At 34.6% G+C, this 12,621-nt stretch overlaps 1 protein-coding gene across 1 annotated transcript; it reads right to left on the minus strand.

Moving 5' to 3' along the window:
- Positions 1 to 3,383: 3,383 nt before the first annotated feature.
- On the minus strand, positions 3,384 to 12,311 carry Stip1 (Stress-induced phosphoprotein 1). The gene is made up of 6 exons (XM_085960308.1): positions 12,107 to 12,311; positions 11,552 to 12,016; positions 7,996 to 8,461; positions 6,177 to 6,377; positions 5,247 to 5,443; positions 3,384 to 4,791 (listed from the first exon to the last, which is right to left on the minus strand). Exons 1-6 carry the CDS (start codon positions 12,113 to 12,115, stop codon positions 4,486 to 4,488), a joined length of 1,644 nt encoding a protein of 547 aa, XP_085816434.1. The 5' UTR covers positions 12,116 to 12,311; the 3' UTR covers positions 3,384 to 4,485.
- Positions 12,312 to 12,621: the final 310 nt, after the last annotated feature.

Genomic DNA, 12,621 nt, shown 5'->3' on the forward strand with positions numbered 1-12,621 from the left:
GATAATTTTACAAATTTCACGAGCCGGAACGGCGCTCCGGTGCGTTCCGTTCCATTTCGAGCCCTGCACCAAATAAATATTATATATTTACTATTGTAAGGAACAACAACACAAAATAATAGCATGTATAAATTAATTACCATTGGCTGCTAATATTAGGTAGGTACCAATATCCTAAGTATATAATATCCACCAAATAAATAGTTACTAACATACATATTAAATTAAAATATTAATTATCAGCGCATTCAAAAATAAATAATAGCATCGCCTTTATTTTCATAGAAATACCTAGATTAAAAGTAAAATAAAGACAAACAATGTTTGATTAATAATAATTTGAAATAATAATTATTTTTTACGTCATAGTAGTTGCCGGGTCATACTGTAGAATTCATATAACCGTTGGGATTTTGTGTCATTTATCAAAACAAAATGCAGTTATTTAGGTTGAAATACTCACTTCCACAACTCTATTGTAAGTTCAGGGCGAACTGGTGATGTATCAGCTATGAATGATCTCTTCAAATTTGATGAATTAACTATTAAAACAATAGTAACGTTAAAAACAATATCAATAAGACGAAATTTGAAAGAAGTCTCCAGACGGCGGAAAAATATGAAAGTGGGCGTGATTGTTTTAGAGCTAGACAGCGTGAATGTGGGAGCGAGATGCACGGCGTGAGCGCGGTTTGATTGGCTAAAGTCATATTCGGGAAATAAACACTCAGCCAGAGATATATTTTGACCGAAATTAACTTGGATATTCAGGTACGAATAGTTGGACATTCGGGAGAAAACCACGGAGTAATTGTAACTTAACATGGCGTATTCGGGTTTTTTAAAAAAATATCTCTGTTCCTAGATAAAAATATATTGTTTTTATAAATGATTTCGGTAGAGTTCGATAAAAGAAATTGAACTGCATTAAAATGTCGATTTCGACAAAAATGGATATTCGGGAAACAAAACCTATAGCGACGTCATGAAATCAATTACAACTTCTTCGGCCATATCCGCCCCTTAGTTGAAGCATATGGACACCACACGGCACCTTCAAGAATCCCTGTCGCTCGACAGTCTTCTTGCTTCGTTCAAGGTCAAACGAGCATCCCGTAGCTCTGCCGTATACACTCTATAGATAGTATTTAGCGGCATTCCAGGACGCCGGAATCCGGTCGGCTTGAAGAACAGGCAAGCCAGGTTGAGGTTCTCTTCTGGAATCTGCAGCATATGGCCGAGCCAGGTCCAATGTCGTCTCTTCACTCTCAGTGTGTAGAGCGGCTGCTTGGTCCGTTCTCTTATCTCCTCGTTGCTCCTAAAGTCATACCACTGCACACCCAGTATTCGTTGCAAATATCTGTTCAAGCTAAGTTCAATAAGCTCAGTATACTGCTGCTCTGAGCCTTCGTAAGGTGCCATGGTTCGCTCACAATCACAACTACTACTTGTTTATAATAATATAGGTATGTAATAATAATAATATTGTGTGGTGCTCTTTAACTGTGATGATACTGTTTAACAATAATAAAATTAAAGTGCGCATATCTGATTTGTTTCCGTGCGCAGATCAATAATATTTTATCTAGGTTGTATCACCTTGTCTCTTTAGGTTCCCATCCCACTCATGTCTCTTTTCTGCTCAAATGAACCTTTCACACGTAGAAACAGGGGCAGATTGGCCCGCACTTTTTTCTCAGTTTGCAAGACTCATCTCAGGGTCACCAATCCATCCACCAAGGGGCGCCAAAAATCATCAATACTTTTCCTCTACAATACAATATCAATACTTTTTTGTCAATATTGGATCATTCAATATTTTTTTCCTAGTTGGAATATTTAAATACTGATTGGCGATTACCATGCATAACCTATTTAAAAGGACCAATAATTTATATATTTTCTAATTTTTCACGGATCGCAGTGGGTACAAGTATTGAAATATAATGATTATACTAGAGACATACATTTTATTATTTTTAATTAAATAGTGACATAATATCAGCTACTCAAATCACTCTCCACCCTGCATTATTTACATATGTATTTGCATGACAATATTTTGTGTAAATAGAAAGTTACTTGTTATTTTAGGTAGCATGAGATGTAGTTTTTTTTTTAAGTTACATAACTTGACAACTGTCTCTAGTTAATGTGTTATGAAATGGGGTGAGATACGACCGATACTGTTTTTAAAACTTACTGTATCAAAATCTTTTAACCCCAAATTCTCTTCCCCATCCCGCTCAACTTCATAATTTAGTAATACAATAACATCATCATCGTCTTTCAAAACAATACTGCATTTATTGTAATACAGTCGCACTCGGTTACTACGATCACGGATATAGCGAGATCTCGGATGTAACGAGGAAACATTCGTTGACATTTTCTCAATACATTTATTCACTTTTATAACGAGCTACTTATCGGTTATACCGAGCTAAAATAATATGGTAAAAAATTTTCTTAAAACTGTTAAACATTTCGACCGTAAGCAATAAAATCCGACCGGACAGGATGCCGCCGGAAACGGATTACGTTTATGACGCTAGTTGAGTGTCAAGTACCTACAGTAAAACGTCGTTAATACAAATTCCATGGGACCGAAAATCGAAAAAAATTTCGTTTACGATCATAGATGTGCCTACGAAATTTCCGATTCCGTGTGTTAATGGGTCATAAAATATCATGATTATTTATATTACCTTCTTAAAATAAGTAATTTATGTTTTAAGACAAATCTGTCACAATTTTCAATGACTGGCTCATGAAATAGTGTACTTTATTACGATTTATTGAATATTTTTGTATGGAATTACGAAATTCGAATTAAAGGTATGGTTTTATACGAAAATAATGTTTAAGGGACTTTTTCTTGCGAAAATTTCGAATTACTTCCAATCATCCATGTTCTTATTAACGAGGTTTTACTGTACGTAATTGGTGTTTTCACCGACAATATTGAAAAAGTATACACGCATATGGTTGAATTGCATGTAAAAAATCCAAGCTTTGTGAAGTCAGAGGTACCTACCAACGCTGGTGGCTCAGTACATCATTACAATAAACAACTTCTCTTGTAGTTTATGAATGCCATGCTTGTTTCGCGGAAAAATTCTAATTGTGTATTTTTGTTTGAATTGTGACTTTTTGTGTTATGTGACCACTCATTTAAAAATACCTATTTTCTGATATAATGAGTAACGCTTATAACGAGCAAATTCAGTCGGTCCCATCTTCCTCGTAATAACCAAGTTCGGCTGTATTTAAAAAGTGACATCATAATGTCAATATTGATAGGTACTCCATATGGCATCCTACACTCATACATAATCGATGAAATTGTGATGGATTAGGGTTACATTTAAGGTAAAATTAGTAAAATGAACTTCTCATTAAAAAAAACAAGGTTTATTTAAAAGCCATGACTTTATACATAATAATTATGAAAATGGTTACATATACAAAAAATCCATGAGGAAATAAAAAATATTTTGTTTGATCAAAAGTTAACACGGAATGCATTTGCAATGAAAAAGAAAACATTTTTTCAGTTAAAGATAATCATAGAATTAGTATGCACAGTAATTCCTCATACAAAGTAGTATTCATGAGAATAAAATCAATTGAGCAATTCATTAAATCCACTTATAGAATTGCTGATAATTTATTTAAATACTGCTTGGATATAATATGTAATACATTATGAAGGATATCAATTAGCTGGAATAGTTGTATTAGCTTGTTGATTATAAATCGTCAGGCCCCAAGAGAAAGGTGTGCATAAATCCACAGTATTTTGTTTAATGGAAAGATATGTTTTGATTGATTTGTTTTGTTTTGTTGAATAAGGTTTACTGACAATAATAATTACTTGTGACCTACTCATTGTTAATCTTAGCGAGAATAAAAACTGAAATAACAATAACACAGGTTGCCTTTCTTTGTAATGGTATGGAAGTGATAGAGAAATAGAGAAAAAGTTAATACTATTGTATTGTCATATACTTTTTAGAATACATACATACATATTATCGTGAAGCTTAATCCAATATTTTCCTGAAAAAACTACTTATTCAAAATGATAATTAATTCAGGGTGATAACAAAAGTGTCAGAATGGAAAAAGGTAGGAGGAATTTAAGTATTTTTCTAAAGAATAACAGATTATATTGTTTAACTATTTTAAATTCGTAGTAAGATTATTAATTTTTATAAACCGTTATAAAATTAATATTGCCACACCTACGCATGTCGACATTAAGGTACCTTTTATGTCAATTATTTTTTTAAATATTCTAAGCAGTCAGAAACTGAAAATTCTCTAGACGTATATTCTTCAAAGTGTCTCCGATATTTTTAAGATTCATTCGAAATCTTAAACGGTCAGCAAAACAATAATCGTTAAATAATTCAGCGATCACGGGCCAAACAGACGTAGCACTTGTCACCTGAACCTGAAGCACGAAAGACGATGACCATATTAATGGATAGCTATTAGGCCGGATTCCAGTAATTTTTGTATCTTGGCTGCGATTTCAGGGTTCTTGAGATGGTCGTGCAGAGCCTGCGGGTCTTGCTGCATTTGGTCTAGAATAAGTCTCATAGCCGGATCTCGAAGGATGGTCTGGACTTCAGGATCGGACATCGCTCGCTTTCTCACCTCCTCCGGGTTGGAATTCACTTGCATAGTACAGGAACGGTAGCCTTCTAACGCCTCTGCATTGCCAGAGTCCAACTCTAGCGCACGTTGGTATGCGGCTGTGGCTTTCGAGTACTGTTGCATTCCCTGCAATGCAAGAATTCGCCAAATAAAATATATTATTATTTACCCCCCCAAATTTAATCCTACTCTTAATTCACAATGTTCTTTAATTTGTTGTTCACAAAAACATTATTCTCCAATGACAGTATGGCCAATGTCAGAGCTGAGATTTTTATTGAAGAAATGATATCCAATGACATATGAACTCCGTAACCAAGGAGATAAAATAATAAATCAATACTATTTTCATACAATTGCCAACACATTACATCAAAATAATAATAGTGATACGATTAATATACTCCTGAATGAAATGATTTTCATAGAAATAAATCTACAAAAATATATTTTAATCAAAGAGTTTGGACTATACAACAGTCCAGAATTATATTTTGGCAGAAACAAATTCCTTGCTCCTCCTTATAGGGTTTGATAGCTTTGTTGAAAACATAGCTTACAAAGGAGAAACGATTTTATACCTGTAATATTTTTCCTTTTCTGATCCACCCTTTGATGAATTTATCATCAAGCCGGCAGCAAGTTTCACAATCTCTGAGACCTAAATCAAAGGCGGCAAGTTTTGTGTAACAGGCTGCGCGGTTGCTGTATAGTTTCGGATCATCGGGATTCCTTTTGATGGCCTCAGAATAGTGTTTCACTGCACTTCCATAGTCACCTGCAATTTAACACCATGAAAGTAGTTAGATAGAATGTAGATCTATCAACAAATGAAAAACATTCATAGCCAAACATAATAAATCTATTATTTTTATACATTCTAAAGAATGTGTCGATGAGCGACAGATACTGTTAACTGGAAAAAAACAACTTCGAAATGATTCATTTGAGAGCAGCAATCATTTACATCATAATGGAAATCATTCTTTTATATTACAGATATTAGCCACATTTAAGAGAAAAAAGAATAAGACAAGTAGACTGTATTGGTAATTATAGATTAAACCACTGCTGTTCAGAGTGAGGGGTCATCGCAAGGTGTTCAAAAATAATAATATTTTCAAACATTGCAATTCATTGCGCTAATATACAATAACAATGATACAATATGTATGTACTAATATCAGTGTTACCAACAGTCATTCACAAACATATTAGATAGGGTAAGAAAATAAGCCTTTGCAAAAAAAAAAAATTCTCAAGCTAAAAATGCCAGATCTGACAAAAAAACACTTAGAAGGCTGCTTTCTTCAGGCGATCATAAAACATAAACCATTCTTCCCTTCTTGCTACGCTAGTGATTCCTTCTTTGCTTTAAGCTGTGTTAAAAAATTTGGTTTATAATAAAGTCCATGTTTCTCCTTAATTTCAAAATCTGTAATACTGCACATGCATATATTGATAGGGAGAAACGTCTGATTCTGATAATGGAACACTGGATCACTATTTACCTTTTTTGAAAAGTTCATTTCCTAATTCTTTCTCCTGTTCTGATTTCTCCGTGTCAATATAGGCTTTGCGGTCTTCCTCTTTCACTCTTTTTTCAATGTCGCTCAGCAAAGTCTTGATTTCCGGCGTTCTGTGCTCCGACATCGACTTCTCGTAGTATACCTTAGCCGATTTCCAATCTTCTAATTTCTTGTATGCGTTACCTAAAAAATAATCAAAAATCAACAAACGTTTCTTATTTAATATTACAGTTCGACTCTCGATTTACTGGGACAATGTTAATTGGGCAGACGATTAACTGCGGTATGTATGTAATTTGTTTGTATTGTGAACAAATTTTTAGATAATATGCATTTGAAATTAATTTCATCTTTATGAAGTGCCTATGTACAATTATTGCTGTATGTAGATTTTGTAGAACATGTGTAGTGAAATTAGGTAACAATGTTACAATAATTGCAAAGTTTTGAATATTTTTATTGATGTTTTGGAACAACTGGGAAGTGCAAAATCGGGAACCAACTGTACATAATAGGTAGCAGATTGATGTGGCAAATACCTACTAGTAGACCGAGGGAAACAAACAAAAATATACGTTGTGATAAAATTGAGGAAATTCATTGCATCATATTCAGCTCGACTCATAAGAAAGTAAATTTCAGAATCAATTGAATAATTATATTATTCAGTTAACTTTAAATATTACTTTTATATAGAAACTGATCTTTTTTATTTCTCCGAATTGCGGCGCTAATCACATATCGCACCGTGAGTGTAAAACCAACGCATCTGGAAAAGACATATTTTGGATATATTAGGGTTTGAAGTCTCTTTTTGTTAGGAGAAATAGATTTTCTAAAAAAAACATAATATTTGGTTTATATCTACATTATATTGCATGTTCTTTCAGTTACTTCACTTTTACATGATCAGGTTCACGACTTCTGCAGTTGTTTTGCATTTAATCTCGAAATTGAAAAATTCGCAGATATGTTGGTTTTACACTCACGGTGCGATATGTTCATACAAATATTAGTTATGATTATACCCAATAATTTCAGATGTAATGCTAAATAATTTCCGCTATTCGTTGCAATCGCCTAGCAGGTTTTACGTCCAGAAATATCTCATATTTCAATTATTTCCATGAGGCAAGGTTATCGTGAAATAATTACAAAAGCCTATAGAGACCTACATACATCCGCCCAAAAATTAATGTATAAAAACATTAAACAAGTTAGCGGGTATATTTTTACTCTTTCACCGGCAGTGGCGTGATGCGTGGTCTAGTGGAGTGCCATTTTGATTACAGCATGCAAATTTATACAATATGGACAGTCCAAACTACACTTAATTTGATAGCAATGTTTGCAGGCGTGGAAATGCCTTTAATTTCAAACAAATGTATATGAGGCATGGTATGTAAACATTTCAAAAAATATTTGGTAAATTTTTATCAGTCCTACGATGGCCACGCGGATTAAGCGTCGGCCTATAGCGTTGTGGGTCCCAGGTTCCAATCCTGGGTCTGGCAAAGTACACATATTGTTTTTCAAGTGTATGAGTCAAGAGTATGGGCCTAATAGGTTGAGCAAGTGGCTGACACCCATTTCTTGTAAAAACCAAATCTGTTAATACAAACCTCCACTCTGTGGAGGCCCACCCAAATGATCTTATTAGGATCGGACATGGTCGAAAGCATAAAACAATAAATTGTATAATTTGTTTATGGAGGATAGGTGTGAAGCAGGCTTTCATAGTGAGTCTTTGCCACTGGCAGATTGTAATTGCATGGTTGAACATTAAAAGAATAGTTATTACCGATTCTCATAAAAGCCTTAGCAATCAGTTTATAGTCTGCCCTATTCTCTCTCCCGATTTCGATTGCTTTCTCACACTGCTCTATACACTTTCTAAATTCCTTTTGTTCAAAATATACAGCACTAATATTATTGTGGTAAGTTATATCGGTAGGGTCATGTTCAACGGCTGCATTGTAATGGTTCAGTGCCTCATCAAAACTCTTTTTCTTGTAAAATTCATTCCCTTTTTCTTTTTCTTTGAGAGCAAGTTTCTTATTTTCAGGAAGGTTATCTTCCGGTTTAGGCGGTTCAGGTTTGGGTGCGCTGGCCTTGGGAGGGGGCGTGCTTCTTTTGAACATGGGCGGTGAATCGGTCTCCATGTCTTCGTCATAGGATATGTCAGCGCCGATTAGGAAACCGAGAGTTTTGAATAGTCTCTCGTCTTGTAGGCAATTTTGAAGATCGCGTGGATTCTTTTGAAGGTCCTAAAATAGTGATTTGATGAATTATTCATTACATTAAATCTTAGTTATAAATTACACAAACAAAACTCAATTCTCAGTGTTTATATATATATATAAGCTAATAGACAAATAATTATTGAACTATACTCAAGAAGTTGGAATATAGTTAAAATATTTGTCAGGATAGTTTTTGATGGCTTTGTCGACATAAAAATGATTAACAACAAAATACCATGCATATTACGCCATCGTCATCATCATCAGCTGGGGTCCATCCATTGCTAGATGAAGGCATCCACCGAATTTTATGAGTTTGTCATATTAAGTGTATCGTAAAATAAAGTACACAAAATACAGTTAACACCATCCCATTCATCAATTAAAATATAGAGCAACTCCCGTATGTCAGCCATTTTGTATTTAAAGCTGGGCATTCGATAGATTGTAAGTCATGTGTCAGTGAAGTCAGGAAAATATACAATCATGATTCATAATCGATTTTTTTCTTTCACACACGTGAAAAAAAATGTGTCAAAGCTGGGCATTCTATGCTAGCTGAATAATTGTCGGTGGTATGTTGATTTTCACCAGGAAAACGTACAAGGATGATTCATGACTGAGCAGATCAAAAATTATACAATTATTACAAAAACACATTGACTGCTAACTAGATAATTACTTTTTAATTAACACATTTAAATAGGATGCTAATTATATGGATTCGCATAAGCGCTAGGTGCTTTAGCGTCAAATGTATTAAGTACCATTATAAAAAATATATTTACGGGAATGCTCTTATTACAAAACGAACACTCACATTAAGAGCATACTTCAGTGAAACGGAAAATAATTTTCAACAATAGGTGGGACGAAATTTCGGCCTCGTTGCCAATTGGAGAGCGATAGTCGAGCTGTAAGCATGTAAATTTGTTATGTGATGTCGTCGGAAGAATATATTCTTAAATCGTGTAAAGACGACTAAAAATGTTACACATTTACTCGAAAAAGAAAACATGTCAATGAATATATTATTGTTATTACTAATATAACAATAAACATAACATTAAATGGAAGCATTTTGAATTTTTATGACAAATGTTTTGTTCTGCACGCGTCGTTTGTACAATCTGCGCGTCGCGTAGTCACAATCTTTTTGGACCATGCCTCAGCTGAAGTATAGTCTTAATCATTGTGAGCAATCAAGCTTAAATAACAATTACAAGCAAAGATTCACGTATGGATTGGTTCGTTTCAACGCAAATGTGATTGATTCATAATATATGTTTTTAAGTAAATGAAAAATATATCTTTTTGTCAGTTTGGTGCACAGAGCAGATTGATAAATATAATTCTGATGGGCTATACCCCAATATACATTTTGAAGCAGGATTTTGAATGTGAGTGTCCTACGAAAATGAAACACACATTATAGACGTGCAATAGTATGTTTCAACCTTTGAATACATCAATATTGAATGTGCGTCAGAACGAAGGACAAGCGTATTCTCAAGAGGTGTCTAAGTTTATCCCATATTCTTCCACACTCGAAATCGGTCGCCTGTTACTCCACACCCGTTGTAGTGGGTGTAGTCGTTCTTTCGCCGAATGTTTATTGTCGATTTTTGGTATTTTAAAATTGAGGTTCCAAAATATTAATTGAAAATGGACAAAAAAAAGTATTATTGCATTTAACTTATACACAAACCTACTCAACACAACACAGCTTAATTTCTCGTTTATCGGTCTTTTGTCTATTGCACTCGGTGTATTTACACCATTGTCCCCACATCCTGAAACAGGCCCTCAGGCTAGGATATTTGGCGGGCTCTCTACCTACCTCTAAGATTAAAGGCAGTGTGAAATACTACATTAACGTTTTTCAAATTGTGTTTTAGTTCAAATTCAGGGTACTTATACAGTGAATTATTGGCGATTTTTAATATATCTACTTTAATAATGGAGCTGTCAAGTATTGACACATAATAATCAGAAAATATAATGCACAATTATATAATTTAAAATGTTCATGGCCATGAAGTACAATAGCGCCGCAGGCAACTTTTTTTTACTATTAAAGCTAATTCAAAAGATTTATCTCACTTATCTGGTCAACCCGACACGCCGGGCCCCCAGGCTAGAGCCCTGTCAGCCTTCCCTAGCCATGACCTACACCACTCCGGAATTCGGGTGGAGACCGAGAATTTTTTGACAGTTTCATTAGAGATCGGGTTTTTAAAAAAACCTGACATTAGTGTTTTGTAATTTTTGTGTTAGAAATTAAAATCCAACAAATTTTTCTAAAAAGGGTGCTGAAGATTACACATCATTCTTTTGCCGTGTTTTATTTGTCTAAGCCCAAGGTTTAGTTTATTGGCTTTCAATTTCAATGTTTAAAATCATTTTGATAATTTTCATGTTTGGGGATGCCAGGGCCCCTTGGCCCGGGGGTGCGCCACTGTCTAGAGGTGTGTAATTCTGAGAAGGCTTTTGGTTGTCTCTACTGGAGCAAAATTGTCTTTGGAGAAACAAACCACCCGCCATAGGTTATTATTGCGTTTGCATTGTCATCGATCGAACTGTCTTTATTTTTCATAAAAAATAATTGTATTTTAATAATTGTGAATAAAAAATATGTATCTGTGCGATGTAATTGTAATGTGATATGATGATTCGATGATTGATATTATTATTGATAATTCACCCGTAGAATTTTGTTTTATAATTATTTTATGTGTGTTTCCTGACTTAGACTTACAAAATGGCTTTTTATCCAATATGGCGAAGGGTTCTATGTTACTTGGGTACTTGGATACTTGGGGGTTGAGGTCGCGATCAGTGCTTTATAATATGCTGAGTGCCGACAACTCAATAAATCAACTGGATTTATTTAAAAATCTCTGAAAATATACGGAATACCCTTAATCTTGGGGTTTCGTGGAAACCACTTGGGGAACACTACTGTAGAAAATCACACTGCCCTTAACCTTAGCAATAGGTAGGAGGGCCCGCCATAGATGCTGGCCTGGGGGCCCACTTCAGGGTGTGGGGGCCATGAATTTAGTCATAAGTATGGAATACATAAGGGGGTGAAAAATTAGCAATTTATCTAACCTGTAAAGTTTTAACATATTCAGGGTCTTTGAGCCAATCCCTGAATTTCGGATTGCCCTGCAGTTTCGCAAAGAGATTCGGATCTTGGAAAGGGCTCCGGGTAGGTGGTTCTCGAGTCGCTTGCTTGCGTACTTCGGCTAAACCACTCATCAACTGATCATTTCCAGGATTGAACTCCAAGCCTTTTTCATAGGAAGCGATTGATTCGTCGTATCTACCGAGGTAGGCCAATGCGGAGCCCTGGCGAGAGTATCCTTTGCTCCACGAAGGATTGACTTCGATGGTTTTATTCGCATCCTGCAGGGCTTCCTCATACTTCTCGGCTTTGGCGTATGCCGCTGATCTGTTGCTGTAGAGCACGAAATTTATGGAATCTAATTCAAGTGCTTCCGAGTAAGCTTTGATTGCTTCCTCAAAATTTCCTGAAGCCAGCAGCGCATTGCCTTTGTCCTTCAAAATCGTAACCTAAAATAATAATTCGAGTATCAATAGACACCGGCCACAATGTATATTGCATGTAAATATCTAAACAATGACAATGAATAGCACACTTACGTTATCCATTGAAAATTTAGCAACGGCACAAGATTATAATTTATTTTAAATTAATTGGAGTACTCCAATAATTCACAATTAGTGTACTGTGAGAAGTAAAAAATAATGACGGAAAATAACAATCACCACGCAGCGGCGAACAAGTATAAACGAAACGAAACGAAACGAAACGAGACTTCCAGAAACTTCCGATGATTTCGAGAGTATTCTTTAGAAGAATTTATGGCTGTTAAAAAACTTTATACTTTACAGTTAAATAGGTAAAATGTCAAAACCCACAAAACGTAACGAATTTAATATTTAAAAAGACACTATTTTTTTCAATAGAATTTATTTTATAATTTTCTGTAATTCAGATACAATTATTTTGATAAAATATAGGTACCATTTGTATGAAAATAGGTAGGTAATCTAAAATTTAAATACCTATAACTACTTTAAATGGTTATAAACAGTTCACTAAAAATGTTCTTCTTTATATTTATTTGTACGTTATTATAAATAGAATAGACGTA

This window comes from Rhyacophila brunnea, unplaced genomic scaffold (assembly GCF_057557595.1).
Source record: "Rhyacophila brunnea isolate RB1 unplaced genomic scaffold, BYU_Rbru_1.0 scaffold_11, whole genome shotgun sequence".
Taxonomy (NCBI): domain Eukaryota; kingdom Metazoa; phylum Arthropoda; class Insecta; order Trichoptera; family Rhyacophilidae; genus Rhyacophila; species Rhyacophila brunnea.

Coding starts and splice junctions, on each gene's coding strand:
- Stip1 (XM_085960308.1), bottom strand. Junction 6,378..7,995: donor TAAGGCTTTTATGAGAATCG/GTAATAACTATT, acceptor ATTATTTTTTAG/GTAACGCATACAAGAAATTA. Junction 4,792..5,246: donor GAAAAGGAAAAATATTACAG/GTATAAAATCGT, acceptor CTTGCATTGCAG/GGAATGCAACAGTACTCGAA.